This window comes from Tamandua tetradactyla, chromosome 1, assembly GCF_023851605.1.
Source record: "Tamandua tetradactyla isolate mTamTet1 chromosome 1, mTamTet1.pri, whole genome shotgun sequence".
Lineage (NCBI taxonomy): Eukaryota > Metazoa > Chordata > Mammalia > Pilosa > Myrmecophagidae > Tamandua > Tamandua tetradactyla.
Window position 1 is genome coordinate 167,908,190 of NC_135327.1, and position 25,125 is coordinate 167,933,314.

General features: G+C 36.0%; 1 protein-coding gene across 1 annotated transcript in view; it reads right to left on the bottom strand.

Annotated features, from left to right (window-relative positions):
* Nucleotides 1-25,125, bottom strand: part of GRM8 (glutamate metabotropic receptor 8) — an 829,821-nt gene that overhangs the window by 100,875 nt on the left and 703,821 nt on the right. The window contains exon 8 of the mRNA XM_077123963.1: nucleotides 8,739-9,674. Coding sequence (XP_076980078.1) covers nucleotides 8,739-9,674 — 936 coding nt within the window. The remainder of the gene's footprint in view (nucleotides 1-8,738; nucleotides 9,675-25,125) is intronic.

Genomic DNA, 25,125 nt, shown 5'->3' on the forward strand with positions numbered 1-25,125 from the left:
CTGTTATTTTTCTTAGATTATTTCCTCCCTCCAGAGTACTTACTTCTTCTTCTGAAATGTTTATAAGGTAGATGTTAGAACCCTGTTCTATTTTCAGTATCTCTTAACTTTTCTTCATATTTTCCTTTTCTCATTTTTCTCTGTTTCTACTTTTTGTTCTACCCTCCAGATCTCCTGCCTGGCTTTTAGCTCTAGCAATTACATTTTTAAGTCTATCCAATTTAATGTTTCATTTTGACATAATTTAATTTTCCAGGATCATTTTCTTATTCTCTGATCTTACCTGTGGCAGCTTGTACATGTATGTATGCATACAATATTGTTGATTCCCTCTTATAAAATTCTGATTTTTAAAAATTGCCTTCTTTTCTTAAATTAGTTTTGGTTTTTTTTTTGTCAGTTATTCTGCTTGATATATAGTCCTTCTTGATTCTTTATCATGTTACTTGTTTTCCTCAGTCATTGTGTGGTCTTCAACTGTTGATGTGTAATTATGATTGAAGGGCCAAGCTGATGGATATGAAAACTACTGATCTGGTCCCTTTCCCTTGGCTGGGAGTGCTGACTGAGGCACTGTGTAATTAGGTTGTGTTCTGCCTGACCAGCTTCTCTTTAGGCTTCATGGATGTGAGGCAAGCAAACAAACTGAAGACCTTCCTAGAAGCAATTTGTCCTAGGAGTTGAGAAATTTATCGATTTTCTCCTGGATAGAGCTATATTTCCTATTACTATTACAATGTTTGCAATAAACAAATTCTGCTCTATCTGTGTCTCATACCCATGCTAGGAGCACTCTACCATCAGATGACTCCCATTCTTTACAGTAGAGTTCTGGAGATTTTATCTGCTCTCTCTCTACACGGTCACTCAAATGCCTGCTTCAGCCACCATTGTTGATTCTGGATTTGGAGATTATTTGGGACTGGCTGGGTAAGAACCACTCATGCCTCTTGGGCTATGCTTTTCTTCTTTACATTTTTCCAGTAATCAAACCTGTTTTTTTATTTTTTTCAAGATTTTCTCAAATTGTTTTATTTAATATTGGCTCTGGTACTGGAATATCCTTTCCCTCCCTCCCTCTATTCTTTTCTTTCTCTCTTTCTTTCTTTTTTACCTTTTCATTTTATTCATTTAAGTGGTACCCTAGAGGGAGGGGGTCTACATGTTGTGCCAGCCCATATCTTGAGCCAGGAATCAGACTAAGGTTCTTTCTTTTTTTTTTAAGATTTATTTTAATGACTCAATAAATGGCCTTTTCATATATTTTAAAGAGCCTGGAATTTATATTAATATTTAATAATATTTGAAAAATATTTTCTGTTCTTGGGGGTGGAATTAACCCACATTATACTGAATTCAGAAATACTTCAAAAACATTTCTCAACATAAAAATGTGTATATGGCTACAGCCGAAAGGAACTATTTGCTCACAATCTGCTCTTCCTGGCACCCTGCGTGCTCTGTGAGATATAAGCACCTACTAAATCATGGAAAATGCAATTTGAAGTTACAATAAGTAAATTAGTCACTGCATTCTGTACTATCAACAGTCTGGATGTCATTAAGGTTCTGTCTATATAGAAAAATTTAAGCCTATTTATATGACAATCCCCAACATTTTGAAATAAACAAAGTCATAGTCTCTAGGACGCCAAAGATACTCACGCTTAGTCTTGATCAAATCTAGTACCCCAGCATTGTTCAATCATATTAAGAAATTTAAAACTTTTTGGTCATATGTGCTAGTTCTAGGACAAAATTCTTAGGGTGGCTAATTGGCTAATCAATTAAACTATAGTAAATTGGGCAAAGAAAATGCAAACGTTTTATAAATCAAAATTTAATTTAAAAAAATTAAAAGATCACAATCTGACTAATAACCAAATATTTAAATTAAGAAGCCTTTGGCTCCATAGCTCCCTCAGAGTCCAAAAAGGCAGGATCATGGAATGAAAGCGTATAGCAAGATTCATTGAACAAATATTTCTTCATGCCATCAAATAAAATGAGCATTCCTACAAAAGAATTACCCTAAGCATGTAAATCAGTAATTTTATGCAGCAATAGTATGCAGCATGATCAGAAAAAAAATAAACCTGGCTAAAGCAGCATTCCCTAGGAGAGCAACTTAGCAGGATAGCTTGCACAGTGCCCCAGAGTCTCCGTATTTCATTTTTGCCTGTACATCTTTGAAAGCATGCCATTTTGTCCAAATGCATAAATGTGATCAAATAAACATGTTTTTTTGTCCTGATTTTTCCTCCATTTTTATTTGGCTTTCTCTTTCCAGACTTGTTTGCAACAGTCTGATGTGATTGCTCTTGCCTAGATGCAATCCATCATAACACTTGAAATAGTTCTATAACTTGGGACTCCACGAAGACTTCAAAAAGATCAGCTTCAAATGACTGAAAGCTGACAAGGAATGAAAATGTTATATAGGTCACCAACAGCCCAATATAGTTATATTATACAATAACAAGCACACAGCTCTGATAATCATTTCCTTTCTAAGGAAACAGAGGAATTACATGGCCTGAACTGGCAGGAGAACTACCTTTCATCTATCTCTTCCATAAATCTCATCTGCCATTTTCCAAGTTTATACTGACACTCTTAACCCAGATTTCTCAAGGCTATTCTTTTCTCATTTAGACTATTTCTTGAGGCAGGAATTTTATTACTGATTTTAGAACTAACCCTTATAACTCTTGTTAAACTTATTCACATTTCAAATTTTAAAATAAAGATTTCAGCAAACATTGCATTCTTCTGGTATTTTCTGCTAAATGTATAACGGCAAGTACATATTGCCTCAAAAATGCTCTCTTCTCTGTCTCTCTCTCCCTCCTCTCTCACTCTTTAACCATTGTTAAACTCTTTAACTATTGTGACATACCTGACCAATACTTCCAAACAAGCTTCTATGTTTGGGGAAAAAAAATACTTCTAATTAAGAAGCTACATAGACCTAATCTAAATGACTGGGGAAGTTTAGACATATATCTACTTAATCAGATATTTGATACTTCCACTCAATTCATCAGGTTGTATTCAGGTATTAGACAAATATTTTTGAGAGCCTTTTCCAGGCCTAATATTATATTAGGTGCTGAGGATCTAATGATGAACAAAACCAAATAAGGTCCCTACACTCATGGATTACAGCCTAATGCTAATAATAGCCAACATTTATTCATTTTAATATGTGCTACGTGCTTTTCAAGACTTATACTGTGGGGGTGCCGGGTGGTTCAGTGGTAGAATGCTTGCCTTCCATGCAGGAGACCCAGGTGTGATTCCCAGACCATGTACCTCCCCACCTCCCCCAAAAAGAAAGACTTATACCTGAAACTCTCAACAAAACACTATGAGGTAGAAACACTCATTCATTGCGAGTGGCAATGTAAAATGATGCAGCCTCTGTGAAAGACAGTTTGGCAGTTTCTCAGTTTGACTAAGTATGGAATTAGCACATGACCTAATATTCCGTTGCTAGGTATATACCCAAAAGAATTGAAAGCAGGGACTCAGATATTTTCACACTGATGTTCATAGTGGCATTATTCACAACTGTCAAAAGATGGAAGCAATCAAAATGTGCATTAACTGATGAATGGATAAATAAAATATGCTACATATAAACGATGGAATATCATTCAGCCATAAAAAAGAACGAAGTCCTGGTACATGTGATAACATGGATGAAACCTGAAGACATCATGTTGCTTGAAATAAGCCAGACAAAAAAGGACAATATTGTATAATCTTACTAATATGATATAGTGTGAATAAGCAAAATCATAGAGTCAGAATCTAGACTACAGGTTACCGGGGGTTGGGGTAGGAATAGGGATTGGAAAGGTAAGGTTTACCATGTACAGGGTTCCTATCAGGAATGATAGATGGTGGTGAAGGTAGTATACCATTATGAATGTAGTTAACAGCACTGAAATACATATCTGAACGTGATTAAAAGGGGAAAAGTTAGATTGTATATAAGGTAACAATAAAAATTCACAAAGTATGGAGCTACTCTACAAGAACAGTGAACTCTAAGTTAAACCATGTACTATAGCTAACAGTAAAATTATAAAAATATTTTATCGTCAATTATAGCAAATGTTCCAACAAATGTCAGGTGTTATTAATAGGTCGATATATGGGAATCCTGTATTTTATGCATGATGTTTGGTAAATCCTCAATTTTACTAGTACAGAAAAAAAAAACACTATGGAATACCTATTAGTACAAAATCACATCATAAGGAAACAAAAGGAATTTTTTCAAAAAGGTAATGTACCTTTCTGAAATGGAGTTGTCTACCTTTTCCCAGAAGATATGAGCTCAAGCTTGCTCTAGTTTGAAAATGGGACAGAGAAGCTAGTTTAGCCAAGCTCGGGTTTGAACCCAAGTCCTTGCCATCCAGAGCTGTGCCCCTCTTTACTCCCCTAGTCCACTGCCCACCTAGTCCAATGCCCTTTTGCCTTTTCAATAGATAAACAGAAACACATCTGGGCAGTCGCACCAACTTTTTCTTGTCTTAGTGTATTTTAGATAGTGCTAAGTTCAGCTACTATAATTATTTTCTCCAATACTAACTATTTAGTAGCTTTATTTTAGAATAGGATAACATTTTGAAAAGAAATATACATAACCAGTCATTTAAATGAGAAAATGTTTTCTTCTTGGGAAAAAGAAGTTATGATAAACACAATAAGATATAAATATAATATTCCCATTATGCCATGGTCTAATTTTAAGCATAACTATTTATAATATTTTCATTATTGTACAAGGTACTGCACTCTCTCATTCAATAGGCATTTATTGAAAATGTACTATATGAAGGGCTCTTTGTTTAGAACATTTTCATTCAGATATACATCAGATTCCAGGATGCCCAGATAGATCTCACATCATTCTTCCAGAAAAAGTGAAGGAGGAAGGGCTGGATTGGGACAAAAAACTGTTTTTTGACATTTGTTAGTTTATTTTCTTTTCAATTTTGAAAGCATTTTATTTTGTTTCCATTCAACGCTCAGGTTGAAGTACTGTGCTCCTTGGAGCTTGACAATGTCATAACCCTTGTCTGATTATCTGGATTTTATGAGCCCAATTAAAGATGTTAAAATACCTACTTAAGAGATTTCTGCCATCTTAGTAGCCCCTAACCATCCCTCGATATTCTTTTCCTGACCATTAATTATATTCCATTTTTTATCTTTATCTCAATTTTGAGAGGTTGTACTAGACTATAGCTGTGCTTCAGTGTGTCCACCCTTCTTTCACACTACTTTTCTAGAAAGTGTAGAAAAAGTGTAGAAAAAGTACAGTTACACCATAATTTAATAGAAGAGTAGGTACAGAAAAATAAAAGACTCATTAAAATCTATTGGAAAGGGTGGGCCACAGTGGCTCAGCAGGCAAGAATGCTTGCCTGCCATGCCAGAAGACCCGGGTTCGATTCCCAGTGCCTGCCCATGTTAAAAAAAAAAAATCAATTGGAAAAACACGATTAATCTTGATTTTGGAAACTGAAAACAAGAATAATATGGGGAAATTAAATGTTTTATCATTGAAGGAAGACACACTTCAGAGACCTGTCTTCATGATTTTGCTTCGTGTCCCTTTCTAACTTGATTTCATCTGGAAATTTTCTAAAACAACTTTCTAAATTATTCAACTAATTCCACTTTTTATTCCTACTTCTCTAGTAATTTCAGAGACACCTGTATGATTAGAAGAGTTTTCTTCTATAGATATTATTCTAAGAAGGCATACCTAAATGCAGATAAGAAATTCTGTTCTGCTACTGTCTTCCATGTTTTAAATTCTATCACTAAAGTAGAGTTACAGGGTGCATAGTTCTCTTCTTTCTCTGCATTCTCATCTCAGCTCCGATCCCTATCATCATCCCCTGCCTTTGAGCCTGGCTCTTTGTTGGCATTTAGCAGGTGTCTAGCAGACATGGGCCTGGAGCCAGATGAAGTCTTATAAGGAAGGATCAGGAAGGCAGACTGACATGGGCTCAACAATAAGCACAATGCCAGACATAGAGTAGGTCGCTCTCAATAGGGATCTGCTGAATTAATGGATGTGCATGCTCCTTAACTGCTGCAAAGGCTTCAAGGTGATGACACAGGGCTAATTGACTGAGAATTACAAATGAGAATTGAGGACTGAAGAGCTCCTTGGTCCCTGAAATCAATAAAATGTATTTAAAGCCTTCTCTTAGAGATAGAGGCATTTTATTTATTTTAATATTCTTGTAAGTCATTTCAGCATTGGAAGAAAAGCAATGACATTCTCGGGCATTTTGCACATTGCTTTGAATAATAAAAGGAGTTTAGACAGAGAATCCAGATAGAAAATTTTAAAGTGAAGTTTTAGAATTACACATAATTTTATTAGTAAAGTACCTCAGTGGCAAAGTCACAGCTAGTTATAATATGATAGAGCTTATTGTAGAGCTGGCCTAAATTAAGCAACTCTAAGACTAGCTAAATGATTTGAGGGCTCTACATTGTTTTGAAAATTCCTAGAGTTACAGTTTCTTATTGGTTTCTTCAGTCATTTTCACAATGAATTATACAATTAATACAAAATAAATTCCCATTAAAATATTTTATAATTGGTCTTAAAATGTGTTTCTTTGACCTAATTTAGATTCCACAATAGTCAAAAAACAAAAAGAAAGTTTGTCTAGCTACATTCAGTCATATTTATAGGAACAGATACAGCCACTGTCATAAATATATACAAAATAGTCATTTTTCTCTAACTCATAAAATTATTATACATGTTTGAATTTCTATGATGATGCCCAATAATTTGATGTAGGACCATTATTTTATTTTTTGAAAATGAAGGCAATGACTTATCTAAATGGAAAAACATCTTATTAGCATGTTAATATGCTTCTTTCCTACTCTTGGAAGTCATTATATGAAAAGTAAGAGTAGACAAAATTTATAAAGTGTAAAGGTCGAGAAAGAAAAAGGAAAGGATGTTATATGTCAGAGCTCAGCAGATGTTGTATGGTTCAAATATTTATTATCTACCAGAAAGTAGAAGAAGCTATTTATCATTGTCTTCTCCAGATAAAATAGTATATAAAAACAGGTTCAAATGAAGCCTTTCAGAGGTTTTATAGGTTCAAATACAAATACAAGCACTGCTTACGCTGATGTTATGAGTAATTCATATAATGTAGAGGTTTACAAACCCTGAAAAACATTATTTTGCCCTGACTAGTCAAATCACCCATACCAAAACAGGATCCCTAGGATTTGAGCCTTATTTTCCACTTATATGCTTTTTTCCTAAGTTAAATTTATGAGTTTGATCTTAATATAGTCCCTTCTGCATATGTCAAAACTTATTTTCTGATTCTTAGGTTAAAGCCCCCAAAACTATCTTACATTGCTCTCCTGCCATGTACTCATTCCTACATAAATATTCATGCACTTCCACCAGGTCAGACAAGCATGAAAGGTCATGGGTCTGGATCCCCATGGCAAGTTTGCTAGATTTGGCAGCATGTTTCCTAAAGTATATTTTTTGTCTGAGCACGGTCGAAGGCCACATTGATCTTGTAGGGGTTGAATGCTTATGTCAATGAGCTCTCCATTCCCCTGCTGCAAGTTTTTTTTTTTTTTTCTCTAAACTAGCTAAGATGTCAAGAGTCATGCAGAGTCTCACTTGGAATGCTCTGATCTACAGAATATAATCGACTCCAGGATGTCTGATTTCTACACAACTTCTCATGCTGGAGGATGGAACTATTTTTAAGCACTTACTTGTACTTGGAAAGAATATGTCCTCATCTAAGCAATAGGGTTGAAAAGCTAGCCATTTCAAAGAGATGGCTTTTTCCTCTGTTTTGCAAGCTAGCTTGTTTGCATCCTACCACCCAAACCTTAAATTCAGAGAAACCTTCACTTCTCTTCTTTCCCGGACAGAGAACTATATATATCTAGTTCAGTAATTATCCCATTCACATACAGATATTCTTCAGAATCAGTGTTTTATGTGGAAAGGTCAATGGGGCATGAATAGTGGCAAGGAAAATTATAGTGCCTCTTCTTATTTTGGAAGATAAAGTTGATCTTTACCTTCTAAATAATTATTATTTCTTTTATGTAACAGGCCATTAGTATCCTCTTTAATTCCTCACCAGCATCCTCCACATATGGAAAAGTAAGGTGGTTTAGATTGAATGAAACCATTTCAACTTTGCCTTGTTGATGTTGTTTTACTGTACACCATTTTCTATGACTAAAATCATCATAATTATCAAGAGATGGCATTTCCCAGAATCACATTAGAACCAGAAAGGGAGGCATTTTGTTGTTCTCCGTGACAGCTCACCATGTGAATCACCCCTGTCCTCCCTCCCTCCCTCTTATAATTAACAATTGGAAAAGAGTAGTTATGTTAAGATATAACAAAGCTGGGAAGAAGGACCCATAAAGTGATGTGAGCTTGGTCAATCTTCAATCTTCTCAAGGAGGAAACATGAAAGCATTTTTCATGGAAAATAAGCCTCAGTCAAAGCATATTCAAGGTAAAGTGACCTTAAGGAAGGTATATATATATATATATTCATCATAGACTGAAGCATCTTGAGAGAATATAAATGAGCCAAAAGGAAAGGAGGAAAGGAGGGAAAGCATCCTAAAGGAAAAACTTAAATCCAGGAAAAGTGTCGGCAAATACATTTCTTGCCACTTACCTTTTCTGCTGACTGGGCTGTACCAAAAAAGATGGGAATGAAAGCTAACCAAATGATGCAGGTAGTATACATAGTAAATCCAATAGGTTTGGCTTCATTGAAAGTCTCTGGAACACCTCTCGTTTTAATGGCATAAACAGTACAAGTGACCATCAAGAGGATACTGTATCCAAGTGAACAAATGAGTGAGAGGTCAGAAATGTCACACTTGAGCACTCCCCGGGCGTTCTCTGGATCTAGTGTCCGCTGTTCTCCGTAGTCAATAATGATGTGGGGGGGATCCACAACAAACCAGACAAACACTCCAAGAAGCTGTATGGAGATGAGGCTGAAGGTGATCACCAGCTGGGATGCTGGACTAATAAACTTGGGTGCTGTGACAGATTTCTTCCCCTGCTCAAATATTCGGTGGATTCGGTTTGTTTTGGTAAGAAGGGCTGCATAGCTGAAACACATGCCAAGTCCTAGGAAGATCCGCCGGAAGGAGCATATGATTGTATCTGGTGCTGCAATCATTAAAAAGGTGATGGAATAACAGAGAAAAATCCCTGTTAGAAGCACGTAACTAAGTTCACGCCCTGAAGCCCTCACGATAGGTGTGTCATTATAGCGGACAAAGGTGACAATCACAAAGGTGGTGGCAATGATGCCCAACATCGCAATGAACACGGGGACCACGGCCCAGGGAGAATGCCACTCCAACTTGATGATGGGGATAAGCTGGCAGCCTGTGCGGTTGATGTTTGGTCTCTGATCCAAAGGGCAAAGTTCGCAGGAGAGCTCATCCACCTGGTAATTGTAACCTTCACAGCGTTCACAGTGCCAGCAGCAAGGGACCCCCTTCACTGTTTTCTTCCTCTCCCCAGGCTTACAGGGCAGGCTGCAGACAGACGCGGGGTGAGTGTGTTCTCTATTAGCCCACTGCATGTCTTCCACCTGCAGGTATAAAAAATTAATGAGCCTTCCATTTTTCCCCCATTTATAAATATCCTAATCCTAGCCACAGGTTTGCAATAAATCAACAACGCTGACACTACAAATACAGTTTACCATAATAAGAGCTCAGTGTGTTTCCCTGGTATTGACTTTCCAAACGTGTTAAATGATTGGGTCCAGTAAATCATTCACGTCATCCACGCGATGCACGCCATTATTTTCCATTTACTTCCTCAGTGTTGATCAGGCTGACGTTTGGAGAAAGATTTATCAGCCCAAATGGTTTCAAAACTCCAAAAAAAAGCTACATTGAAAATATTTTAGAGCTAATCATGAGTATAAATAGCCCAAAGCCTGAAATACTGAATTAGGATATAGGTGATACAAGCTTTCCCACCATACTTGAAGAAATACAAACCACAGGGGTCAATTTTGAAAGGACATGGCAAAATGAGCCATTTTAACCACTGACTCTTCTCATGTGCTCATGGAGATAACTATATTACTATTTTTGGTCCTGTGTTTACACTTGAAATACTCTTTTTTTTTTTTTTTTTGGTCTTTCATTTCCAAATTTTGAAAAGACAATGGTGAATGAGAGAGCCTGAGGATAATGTTCTCCCTTAAACAAAAGCAGCCCTATAGGTGCTTTAAAGCAAGTCATTTAAATAGGTACAAATGAGAAACTCTCCCCTAAGGGGAGTATAAGGTTAAATTCTCCTTACTCTCCTGGGTTAAATCACTGAATACATCTACTAAAATGAGCATGTTAATAGAAGTGAATAGTATCAATCTTTGACATCTTACCTCAAATTTGTTTACCTTCTTAAATATACAGAAATTTTAACAGAACTCCAACAGGATGAAACTAGAAATTATGGGTGATAAAAGATCACTTATTATGAAAAGTACCTACTGTAAAAGGTAAGTTCCATGAAGGTAGTGATGTGATCAGAGACTAGGACATAGTTTGCCCTCAATAAAGAAGGAAGGATAAAAGAGAAGGGCACCCAAAGGAACTTTGAGAAACAGGGGCCTACTTGAAAGAACTGATACCTGGAAATGAAGGATTTCTCAAAAAGGCATGGAAAAGGGAGTTGACGGGATGCGTGATAAAATAAAAGCTTATAATCCTTAGACCAGCTTTACTAGTAGTCTGAAAGAATTACTCTACTCTGCGGAAGTCATCCTCCAAGTTCATTCCCCATATCCTCATCAGGAGTTCATGAGCTCCCGTAGTCCTGTCTCACACTGAAGAGGGCTGACCAATGTAAACAGTAAGATACCCTGGAAATAACGGCATTTGATTAGGTCACAAAGGAATTTGGCTTCTATCTGGCCCTCTCTTGAATTGCTCATACAAGAGGAAGCAGCCACAATGATGTGAAAAACTCTCCAACTGCCCTGTGGCAAGGCAGTCAAACCTCCTGCCAACAACAAGGACCAGCCTGCCAGGCGTGGGAAGGAATGGCCTGAAAATGGACCAGTCGGCTCTGTGGAGCCTTCAGAGCTCTGCAGCCTGGCTGATGTCTTGACTGTGACTTCATGTGAGACCCTGAGCCAGAGCCACCCAGTGAGCTGATCCCTGATTTTTGAACCACAGAAGAAGCTACATGAGATAATAAATGTTTATTGTTTTAAGCTGCCCAGTTTTGGAGTTATGTGGCAACAGAAAATGAATACAGCTCAAAAAAGCTTACCCACTCCATTGCCCCCAGCAGTCTAGCATCAATGCAATAATCTGTTGAGAAGGCACACCCAGTGAACACTTCTATAAATCAACAAAATGCTCAAAAGTGTGCAGAATCTGTGATGTCCCAGCATCACTTTTTAAGTCACCTCCTCTTTGAGAACCTAGTGGCTGAGACTGTTGTCATGAATGGATCTATTTCTTAAAGTCAGTGCCCATTTCTTGAAAATGGGGTGAATAGCTGAGAGCAGAGACTTATAGTCCACAAACTCAGTAGTTAGATACAGCTGTCTAATCTCTCCAAGAGAGTAGGAAATTCACGTGTCTTTAATTTCAAACATCTTCCCTTGAGAATAAAGATGTGGGGCATTTTGTGTGTCATGGGGCATTTGGAACTATTAGATCTATCCCATCTGTTTACCACAAAGGAAAAGCAATCTTTCATAAACCTGCTAATTTTCTAGCAGGTTTTAATGATTTAGAAAGGTTATTTTATTTACTATTAGGATTCTACTAGGAATGCAAAGAAATGTCAAACTGGAAGCACAGAGTGGCTTATCTGAAAAATATCAAGAAAAAATGAAATGCTCCACTGAGTGGCTAAAGTATTGATTTTATACCCTAATGGGCTCTCATAAGACAATGAAATATATTTGGTGAAGGTTACATTTCAAAGCTAATTATTGTAAAACCAAAACTGAATTTTGTTTGGGGCTTCTGTAGACTTATAATATTCTTGCCAAAAAAAAATAAAAGGCTACAAAATAATCTCAAAAATATTAAATTTCAGGATTGGTAGAGACCTTAAAGTTCACCATGCCTAACCACATCTGAAGTTTACATTTTGAATTCTCTTTATTTTACAGAAAGAAGTAAATTTGTTAACAAAGAAATATGCATATACTAAGTAGGCATCATTACTAAATAAGCCAAACATTCATCAAAATAAACCCAATATGAAATTTTCCTCTATAAGTTTTCTGTGCACTGAAACTAGGAAAAAACCTTCTTTATAAATGAAAAAAGTAATGATTATGGAAAAATAATACACATCTTATAGTTGTGAACTGTCTTTACATTAAAACAAACAATATATTCAAGCAATAAGTGTGGCATTTTTAATGTAATGAAGAAAACTTTAAGTATGTTTTAATAAACATATTAATGATTATCCCAATAAATATACATGACTTCATAATTTTCACCATGAAGTCTATTTATGTATAATTATATTACATATTCTGTCATAGTTGAAATCTGGGAACGACCAATATCCATCACAAAGAAGCACAAATGAATGTTTGAAGCAGGATTTTGTAAATACATTAATATTTGAAGATAATGATCTCATATGTTGCTAAACGACAATTGAAAACAACACTGATTGAGCATAAATGAAACTGCCTAATTTTCAAAGCTATGTTTCAAAGGATAAAAAAAGATCATTCAATCCTTTTGTATTGCTATCTTAACAAATTATTCCACCTTTCATAATAATAGTATTAAGAAAAACCTTATCCATGCATTTTTCAATTTTGTCTGCCTTGCCCTTGCTATCATTCTGATATTAGAACTTTTCCTATTAGAAATACATAATCTAACAAATGGATGATAGTGAGAGACAGACTTCGGAGGGACAGAAAAATACAGCCCATTCTTGTCGTGAAAACGTTCACCAACTGTGATTCATTTGGTAGGTTCCAATTCAGTGCACTTTATGAAATGTGAGGCTTCAACTGGTTTCTGCTGTCAGGATACTGATATTATTGCAAACAAATATACCAAGAAACACTAAACCAAAATGTTCTGGGTAAGCATGCTTGCGTTTTTAATCTTCACTTTGCCAGAACAGTCAATCTACAGTAATGTTTAATAAACTCTTAAATAGAACATTTTATAGAATAATTTTCCACCTTGTAATTTTAATAACTCCTGAAAAAGGACTATAAGAGTATTTCACAATTAAAGGCCCCACTATATTTAATCATTTCTAGTATTCATTATAAATTTCTCACTCAATATAATACCTCTATTACAGTGATTATCCCAGATATTAACTGATACTGTATTAATATGATTACCATACATGTGGGAAAATTTTAAATGTAGTAATTACTGATAACTGATACCTAATCATACTATTCTTAATTAGATCTTTTCATCTTATTCTATAAATAAGAACAATATTAATATTCATTTTGATTACTAGTTCACCATCCCATTATTCAAAACCCAAATCTCCATCTGGCTTATTTCACATCAGGTTGCCTACGAAGACATTTCCAGTGCCATTAGAGATTTTTAAAAACTTTCATTTACTAATTTCTGTTTAATTAATAGGCTTAGAAAGTGTTTTCAATATGCATGGGGAATTAAGATAAAAAAGTTTGGAATCATATTTTGTTTATCATAGTGATTCTCATGTGAATGAGTACATGTTGCACAGTTGACTTGATAATGCAACTCAGGATAAGTTTTGTGACATCTATGTATATATCACAGTGTATGTATATACATCACATGCTGGATATATGGACTTTCATGCTTCCTTTAATATTCATCTGTCTTTAAATAAGACAAAGTTTTCCTCTTTTTCAAAGTGGCAGCTTTAGTGTCCTTTGGAAATCTGATGTGTTAGAGGAGCCATAGCTTGAACCTCTGGCTTTATGTGATGCTGCAGACCTACATAATCTTTAAAAGTTTAAAGAATTCTTATATTTTAAAAGATTATTTAAAGTGAATTTTTTAAAAATCCATTAACGTTAGCATCAGAAAGCACAGAATACTTGAGAATAGGTCTAACAAAAGGAGTACATGATTTGTTCACTAGAAACTATGAGACATTATGGAAAAAAATTAAAGGTATAAATAAAATACATCCCATGTTCATCAATCAGAAAACTAGCATCAATAAGACAGTAATATCCCCCCAAATGATCTACAGATTAAACACAATCTCTACCAAAATCCTAGCTGGATTTTGCAGAAATGGACAAGTTGATCTTAAAATTCATAGGGTAAAGCAAAGGACCTTCAATAGCCACAACAATCTTGAAATAGAAGAACAAGGTTGGAGGACTCATACTGCCTCATTTCAAAAGTTACTACAAAACTATAGTAATCAAGGAAGTCTGATACTGACATAAATTAGACAGATCAATGGGATAGAATTAAGAATACAAATATAAACCCTTCATTTATGGTCAATTGATCTTGGACAAGGGTGCCAAAACAATTCAATGGAGAAAGAACAATCTTTCAACAAATGGTTCTGGGACAAAAGAATGAAATTGAAACCCTGCCTCACACCCCATACAAAAATTAACTCAAAAAGTAACAAAGGCCTAAATATAAGAGCTAAAATTATAAAGCTCTCAGAAGGAAACCCCATACAGAAATTAACTCAAAAAGTAACAAAGGCCTAAATATAAGAGCTAAAATTATAAAGCTCTCAGAAGGAAACATAGAGGTAAATCTGTATGACTTAAGACTTGGCAATAGATTCTTACATATGACACTAAAAGCCCACAGATCAAAAGAAAAGAGTAGCTAAATTGGCCTACAACAAAATTAAAAACTTTCAAGAAAGTGATAATACAACTCATAGATGGGAGCAATTTTTTGCAAATCATCTATCTTTAAGAGACTTGTATTTAGATATTTAAATAACGCTCACAACTCAACAATAGAAAGACAAGTAATCCAGTTCAAAATGAGCAAATAATCTGAAAAGACATCCTCCTATGATGAGATACAAATTGCCTAAAAGCACATAAAAAAGTACTTGACACCTTCAGTCACCTGGGAAACACAAATAAAAATGATAATGAGGTACAAACTTCATATTAGTAGGATGGCTATAATTAAAAAAGTCAGATAATAACAAGTATTAGGATATGGAGAAATTAGAATTCTCATACATTGCCAGTGGGAATGTAAAATAGTATACAACCTCTTTGGGAAACTGTTTGACTATCTCTCAAAAAGTGAAATATACAATTGCCATGTAATTTGGCAATTCCAGTCCTAGATATATACCCAAAAGAACTGAAAACAAGTGTTTACCCAAAAACATGTACATGAATGTTTATAGCAACATTTTTCATAATAGCCCCAAAGCAGAAACATCCATTAACTGATAAATGGATAAACGGATAAATATTGTATATCCATACAATAGAATATTATTTGGTAATGAAAAGGAATAAAGTACTGATACATACGACAATATAGATGACTCTTGAAAACATTATATGAGAGATCCCAGACATAAAAGACCACCTATTGTCTGACTTCATTTTAGATGAAATGGGTAAATAGACAAATCCATAAGGACAGATAATAGATTAGTGATTGCCAGGGGCTAGAGAGAGGAGGAAATGGAAAATAACTATTAGTGGGTGCGGGGTTTCTTGGATGAGGATGAATATGGCTCAAAATTAGATAATGGTGGTGGTGGTGATTGCATAACTCTGGGACTATACTAAAAAACACAGGATTTTATGCTTTAAAGGTTTTTTTTTTTTTTTTTTTTTTTTTTTTTAAAGAGAAAGGAAGGACGGATAGAAGGAAGGAAGGGAGGAAGAAAGGGAAACATCTTTAAACATTTTCTTGTTTTATTGTATTTTGTTTTGTTTTTGTTACATGGGCTGGGGCCGGGAATCGAACCGAGGTCCTCCGGCATAGCAGGCAAGCACTTTGCCCGCTGAGCCACCGCGGCCCGCCCACGCTTTAAAGGTTTTATATTATGATGTGACTTATCTCAATATAGCTATTATTTAAAAATAGACTATTTACCTTGGTACTTTCAGGCAATATCAATACCCAGTCATTTATTTGCTGTACAAAAAAAAAAAAAAAAATGTATTGCATGCCTGCCACGTATAAGGCACAGGGTTCAGTGCAGGGATTCAATAGGGACCCAAAAAACGGTGCCTGCCCTCCAGAGACAGTATAGGTGGGAGCAGAAATAAACAAAGGCCAGTCACATTCAGCATGAGACTGCTTAAAAGAGGGCTGAGGAAATGGTGCTGGAAGAGGAGCATGCGATAGGGCCATCAGCACCAAGTTTTCTGGATGTACAAACAGCACCCTAAGGGATGTGAGGAAGATAAACTAGGGAAGAGGAGCTCAGGAGTGCACCAGGCAAAAGGAAAGAAAGTACTAAGAGTGGAAGAAAGCCATGACACACAGTTCAAATTAAAGGTGTTAAGAACAGCAGGGGTACAGATGAAAGGTACTGGGTGGCAGCACACAGTATAAGCTAGGGAATAGTTAAGACAACACAGGGCCTTAGAAGCCATTGAAAGGAGTTTAGATGATATCTTAAAGACAGTAGAGGCCTTCTGAAGGGTTTTAACCAGAGCACCTGGGTTGCACCCTATAATAACCTTCCCTGCCACTTTCATAGTATGTCATTTCATCTTTTTGTTTTTTACTTTTATTTAAGGAAACCTTTTTTTTTTAATCTTAGGTTGTTCCCAAGAATCACTTGAGGGGTTCACTTAAAATACATATTCCTGGGCACCAATCCTAGAGATTATAATAGGTATGGAAAAGAACCCAAAATGGGACTTTTAAAAGAAGTCTCTCTCCTTCAGTGATTCTGACATACGTAATTAAAGCACCACAGTTGGCTAGGCAACAATTTATAGGTTTTTTTTTCCCCTCCAAAGAGTGGAGACAAGGTCTATTTTTCTATCATTGCAACCTAGAGCCTGACAACTAATATATCAATAAGCATTTATTGAATAAATGAAGACAGAATAAAAGAACTAGTATATAGGCTAGGTAGTGGTACCCTCCACTGCAAAAGGACATACAAAGGAATGACTGGGTTTGAAAGACGGATCATGACTTGTTTCCCTCTGGGACTCTGGATCTCAAAGTCCCAGCAAGACTTTAAAGCCAAGATGCTCACAAGTCAGCTGAATACATGAGCTGAGTTCATGAATCAGGGTCACCTGGAGGTAAATATTTCAAAGGCACAGCCATATGGGAGGCTTTGAATATTTATAATTTTTACCCATAGGAACAATGAAAAGTGCAAAGGTTAATATGGCAAAGATGGAACCCTGAAAGAGCAAAATTTAAGGAGTGAACTAAGGAAGATCAGTAAAGGAGGATTAAAAATATGTGCCCAGGGAAGAATCCAGTCCAAAGTCCAAGAAGCCAAATAAATAGTTAGCTTTGGGAATGAGGAAGTAGTCAGTGATACTTAAAGATACAATCAAGTTTCATGAAGGTCTGAAAATTGAGTTGCTGGTCATTTTTTGAGAGAAAACAAGTCTCTGTGAAGCTCTGAAGCAGGTAGAATGTTCCTTTATATTGCAATAGTCTATTTCATCCACCTTACTATAACTCTTTAGTATTACACTGTAATTATCCATTGATGTATTTTTCCCCAGTGACTGAGAGCACAGTGACCATAGGAATGCATGTATATTTCTTAGCAACCATCAGAAGACCTAGATTTTGTTAGGAATTCAAGATTTGAAAAAGACATGACTGCTTAATAATTAGAATAGAATGTCTATGACTACCCCAAATTTATAACTGCTTTCTATGTAGTACTTTGTCTAACCCCAAATGAGGTACATCTTTAGGCAATAGGCAGATGTGATTAGTAAACGTATTCTTTCCTAAGCCTGTGAGATCTCTAGATTATTTCATTCATAGCCTCAAAGAAGCTAACATCCCAACATATCTCACAGGAATGTTGGCAAGATCGAACAAGTTAATGTCTGTGAAAGTGTTCTGTGAACAGAAAATGTAAAGGACAGGTGATTTAAAGGACTGAGAGGCAGTCCTGGAAAGAGGGCACACACTCTCTACCGCTAATTAAATAAATCTTGTCTGTTCAAAACTATGTCAGTAGCAATAAGCAAATAAAAAAAAGACACCTCTGTCTCTGAATTTCATCCAGATCTGCTATTTCTTGCTTTCAGCTTCCCACAATCTCAGGTCTTAATGCCAATTCCTGGTCATTGTCACATGAGCTGCCCCTATATTTCAGCCCTGTTCTATGCAGAAAAAGCCCACTGGGTAAGTGCCTTTTGCCCTTGACACAAGTTGGGATGGCAGAACCTGAGTGTGACTGTTGGTGTGTGGTATGGCACAGGTGGTTTGGGTGAAGTATACAAGAGCTCAGACCTATAACACTTTTGGTAAACTGGATGTGTCAAACTTACCACAGAGTTTCCTTTCCTTACCACAGTGCATATGCAAATATACAGGGAGTGTGTGATATTTGCAACAATAGCATTGAAAAAGAATAATTCTATCTTAATTTTAAAATTATGGTAAGTTCTCATTTGAATACAAGGAAGATATAGTAACTTTTAAGCATAAATCATCGAGTCTTCATTGTATTACATACTTGGCAAGTAAATTAATTTAGCAATTAATATGATTATATACCAGATGACCAAACTTTAAGTTCCAAATAATTTCTTTAAATAAAATCTGTTCACTTAGGATTAAGTCATCAGAATGGTCACCATAAAAATGACTATTTTAATCTATCATAAAGATTTAGTATATTAGATCTTTATGTATATTATTCAAAAGTATTTAAGTTTTTGAACCTAAAAGTCAGTTGAATTTGAAAATATGAGTTAAAGGTCATACAAGAACAAATATATTAAATAAATAGTACCAGTAATTTGTGATCATTTCATTCAATAAAACTGAATCTTTCACTACTAATAATAAGTAGTAGTTAAAAATATGAAAACTAGCTCAGGAATATTAATCTCTGCTGACAGTTTTTAAACTTTCAGAATATTCCTTTTGATTATTCACATTTATTTTTTCTGCACTATTTTCTTGTTAATGCAGGCAGAAACAAACATAGTTAATTATAAGGCATTCTGTGATAATTTGAACAACATAATAGCTGCTAGACTCAGTTTGAAATATCTCTCTGTTTGGATCTTTGTCCCACATCACTTAATGGACACTTAATTCAGGGAAGGAATTTTTAGGAAAAGTAAAAACCTTCAGAAAGTTAAAAGATAGACAAAGGGGTTTGGAATGAGTATTTTCAGCGACTACATTGTTAGGCAAACAAAACACAATCGTCCTCCTCATCATATAATAAAAATAGCTAATATTTATTGAGGGCATACTATATGCCAGCACTGTTCCAAGTACTTAACATTAATTCTTAAAACAATACTTTAGATACATCCTTCCTCTCCATGCTTATGGAGTCACAGAGCAGAAGGTAATTTCCTCAGATTGCAGCTAGTAAATGGTGGAGAGTAGAACAAACACATGTATCCTAAAGCCACACCTCAATCAAGCATTTTATTGTCTCTCCACATCGTACCCAGGGCTGTGCATGACATAAGGTAGAAAGTGAAAGTCTTAAAAAATGATTGTTCTAGAAACATCCAGAATAGGAATCAGAGGAGATGGGAGGCAGTAGAACAGGTATAAAAGATTTGAAATCCGAGTCCAGGTGAAGGAGGTACAGCCCATCCAGGGCAGGAGAAGGAAGGTCAGTGCACTGGGAATGGAAAAGAAAATGTCCATCTATGAGTGATTTAGAAGGGAAAAATCAGATTTTGGCAATAATTTCTTTAAAGGATTTATTCACACAGACCCAATGCAAATACCTTTGAATGAGATGAACATTTGTTTCATGGTTTTGAGTATGCTACATCCTTGGGGTTCTTTTTCCCTTGCAGTTATTACAAGGAAATCCTATCTCCAGCTACCTTGTTCTAACTATTTAATTGCATATATGAGACTCATAAAGGTCACTGGATGTATTTAGCATGTTCTATTCAAAAGTAACTTTAATTTAAGGTGATCTTCCTGACTAACAGGTATATATATATATATATATATATATATATATATAAAACACAATCCTAAAATGAGATGCAAAATATATATTTTAATTGAATTAAAAAGAGAAGACACCAATTTCAAATATGTCACTGTTCAATATTGAATTCTTATGATGGAATGACTGTTTATATCTTACCCACATGGAGGTAGATATAAAACTGCCAAACACAATCAAAACTGGCTCCTGAAAACAGGGAAGATTTGACTATCAAAACCAGGACAAGTGGTGGAAATAAATATGCAACTTGGCATAAAACCAGAAGTTAAGTCTCTGAACTTGGCAAAGCATAGGATTCCTTTGTTGCAGGACATTTGGCACGGTTGGAATTGTTTGGAAATTATTTGTACTAGGTGATAATCTGCATATTGAATTTTTTTTTTTGTATGCTGTATGGTGAGGGTCACATTTGATTCTTTTTCCATGTGTCTTCTTATTACAGCACCATTTATTGAATTTTTGTTTGTTTGGGTTTTGTTTCTTCATTCTGTAAGTACATGCACTAGGAATCAAACCCAGGTCTACCGCATGGCAGCCGAGAATTCTGTCATGCGGTCATGTTAACTGCTAACAAACACATCCTTGTACAGAGGACTCAATCAGTTCTTTAGTGCCCTCTTAAATGTGAGTGAGTAACTGAAGAAGTTTAAGGATCAATTGAGGATACTTCCCACCATGCAAAATAGACATTTATCAAACACATAAATAAAAGCAATTTGAATGTTTCCCTTTCTTCCTTCCTTCCTTCCTTCTATCCTTCCTTCCTTCTCTCTGTCTTTCCTTAAAAAAAAAAAAAAAAAAAAAAAGCAATTTGGAGGAAATACAGGCTATACAAAGAAAGGAAAGTGTCTAAAATGCATGATAACCTCAATTAAAAATGCATCAGTGGGAAGATAGAGGAAAAGACAGGCTGAGTTTACCCCTACTCCATGGAACAATAGGAAAAGGGACATAAAAATGACTGGGACTGCCGTTTCAGGGGTTGGCAGCACTCAACACGCACCAAGATCAGCAGCCCTGGCTAGAATTGCTTAGTCCCCTTCTGCTCAGACAGACACCGCAGTCGGGGAAAGGCAGGCTTGGGGGGAAGAGGTGACTCAAGAGCAGTCTGTTGGGAAGCCTCAAGTAGAAATGCATCCCCTCCATGAGATCTGGGTCTTGGTTTGGTGGGGAATTACTGACAAATCAAGTGCAAAAGGGAACTCTTCTAGTTTACTAGCTGCTGGAATGCAATATACCAGAAATGGAATGGCTTTTAAAAAAGGGAAATTTAATAAGTTGCTAGTTTACAGTTCTAAGGCTGAGAAAATGTCCCAATTAGAGCAAGTCTATAGAAATGTCCAGTCAAAGGCATCCAGGGAAAGATACCTTGGTTCAAGAAGGCCAATGAAGGGCGGGCCGTGGTGGCTCAGCGGGCAAAGTGCTTGCCTGCCATGCCGGAGGACCTCGGTTCAATTCCCGGCCCCAGCCCATGTAAAAAACTAACAAACAAACAAAATACAATAAAACAAGAAAATGTTTAAAGATGTTTTCCTCCCTTCCTTCCTTCCATCCTTCCTTCCTTCTCTCTGTCTTTCCTTCCCTTCCTCCCTCTCTCTTTAAAAAAAAGAAGGCCAATGAAGTTCAGGGTTTCTCTCTCAAGTGAGAAGGCACATGGTGAACACAATCAGGGCTTCTCTCTCAGCTGCCATGTTTGATGGCAAACATGGCATCATCTGCTAGCTTTCTTTCCTGGCTTCCTACTTCATGAAGCTCCCTGGGTGGGGGCGTTTTCCTTCTTCATCTCCAAAGGTTGCTGGTTAGTGGACTCTCTGTTTCTCATGGCTATGTCGTTCTTCTCTGCTCTCTCCAAATCTCTCTGATTCTCCAAAATGTTTCCTCTTTTATAGGACTCCAGAAACTTATCAAGACCCACCCAGGTGGGTGAAGATATGTCCTCACCTAATCCAGCTAGACAATCACTCTTGATTAAGTCACATCTGCAGGGAGATGATCTTATTACAGTTTCAAACATACAGTACTGAATAGGGATTATTCTGCCTTTATGAAATGGGATTCAGATTAAAACATGGCTTTTCTAGGGGACATACATCCTTTCAAACCAGCACAAGGACCTTCAGTGCAAATCTAAGCAAATACAAAACTGTAGACAAGTGAAGGAAACCAACTTGCAAAACAACTATAACAAGATAATCAAATGCCCCAAACACAACAGAAAATCCGAAAGCACAGGAAGATTCAGGCAAATGTGGCCCAACCAAATGACAAAATTAAACACCAGAAGGCATAGAATTTGGAACCATTAATCAAGGATGTTTATCAGTACGTAAAGGAAATCAAGAAGACACTGGAAGAGCATAAAGAAGAATTTGAAAGAATAAATAGGAAAATAGCAGATCTCACAGAGATGAAAGATACTAGATCAAATTAAAAATCATTCAAAGCACTTGCTGTGACCAAAATGGAATGAAGCTAGAAATTAAGAAATACCAAAACCAGAATTTTCAAAAATACATGGAGATTAAACAATATACTCTTAAATAATCAGTGATCAACAAAGAAATTGCTAGAGAAATTGATAAATATCTGGAGATGAATGAAAATGAGAAAACAACATATCAGAACTTATCGGATGCAGTATGAGAAAACAACATATCAGAACTTATAGGATACAGCAAAAGCCATGCTGAAGGAGATAAATGTATTGCCCTAAATGCCTATGTGAAAAAAAGAGAATGAGGGCCGGCCATGGTGGCTCAGGAAGGCAAAGTTCTCGCCTGCCATGCCAGAGACCCGGGTTCAATTCCCAGTGCCTGCCCATGCGAAAAAAAAAAAAGAAGAATGAGCAAAAATCAAGGAATTAACTGCCCACCTGGAGGAACTAGAGAAAGAACAGCAAACTAACCCCAAAAAGATTAAAGCAGAAATACATGAACTAGAGAACAAAAAAAAAAATAGAAAGAATCAATAAAACCAAAGTTGGTTCTTTGAGAAAATGAATAAAATTGATGGACCCCTTGCTAGGCTGACAAAATGAAAAAGAGAGAGAATGCATAAAAACAAAATGGGGGGAGGTCATTACCATGGATACTGAACAAATTTTAAAAACCATAAAAGGATACTATGAACAAATATATGCCAATAAACTAGACAACCTAGATGAAATGAACAAATTCCTCAAAACACATGAACAACCTGCACTGACCCCAGAAAAAAACAGATCTCAACAAACCAATGACAAGCAAAGATTCAATCAGTCATCAAAAATCTTCCTATAAAGAAAAGCCAGGGCCAGATGGCTTCACAGGGAATTTTATTAGACATTCCAAAAAGAACTAACACCAATCCTACTCAAACTCCTCCAAAAAATTGAGGGAAAAGGAATACTACCTAACACAATTTATGAAACTAACATCACTCTAATACCAAAAGGATAGTGAAGCTACACAGATGTAAAAATTCTCAACAAGATACTAGCAAATCAAATTCAATGACACTTTAAAAGAATTGCACATCATGAAAATGTGGGGTTTATACCAGAAATGCAAGAGTGGTTCAACACAAGAAAATCAATCAATACAATACCGCACATTAACAAATTGAAAGGGAAAAATCACATGATCATTTCAATTGATGCTAAAAAAAGCATTTGAACAAAACTCAGCATCCTTTTCTGACCAAAACACTTCAAAAGATGGGAATTGAATTCCTTTATTGTTCAACTTTGTACTAGAAATTTAGGTAGAGTGATTAGGCAGTTGGAAGGAATAAACAGCATACAAATAGGAGAGGAAGCAGTCGAATTTTCATTATTTTCAAATGACATGATCTCTACTTGGAAAATCAACAACAAAGCTACTTGAGCTAATAAACAATTTCAGCAAAGTGGCGGGATGCAAGACTAATGCACAAAAATCAGTAGTATTTGTATACACATGTAATGACCTAACTGTGCAGACAGTTAAGGGAAAAAATTCACTCAAAATAGCAACTAAAGGAATCAGGCATTTAGGAATAAACCTAACCAGGGACATTGCTACAAGAAATCAAATCAAAGAATTCTGTGCTCATGACAGGAAGGGTGGATGTCATTAAGATGTTAATTCTACCCAAACTGATCTACAGATTCAATGCAATACCATTCAAAATTCCAACAACCTACTTTGATGACATGGAAAAGCTAGTTACCAAATTTATATGGAAAGAAAAGAGATCTCAAATAGCTAAAAATACCAAAATAAAAAAAAAAGGAGTGAAGTTGGAGGAGTAATACTTCCTGACTTTAAAGCTTATTGTAAAGCTATATGGTCAATGGTCAAAACATTATGGTACAGGCACAAAGATAGAAATATTTACTAATACAACTGAATCAAGAGTGCAGAGACAGATCACCAAATCTAGGGTCATTTGATCATTGACAAGGCCCCCAAATCCACTGAACTAGGACAGAATAGTCTTTTCAATAAATAGGCATGGGAGAACTGGATGTCAATAGCCAAAAGAATAAAAGAGGACCACGTTCTTATAGCCTATAAAAAAAATTAATTCAAAATGATCAAAAACCTAAATTAAGAGACAGTAACATAAAACTCCTGGAAGAAAATATAGGGAGGGTGGGCCATGGTGGCTCAGTGGCAGAGTTCTCGCCTGCCATGCCAGAGACCTGGGTTCGATTACCGTGCCTGCCCATGCCAAAAAAAATAAAAGAGTAAAAGCATTCAAAATATAGGAAACATCTTCAAGACTTAGTAATAGGAAGTGGCTTCTTTACCTTTACACCTAAAGCACAAGCAATGAAAGAAGAAGAACAAATATGGTATGGTCTCTATTAGAAAATACTTATAAGAAAATTGGGGCCTACATTGTAGGCACTAATAGCAGTCACACTTAGTCCAGAATTGTAA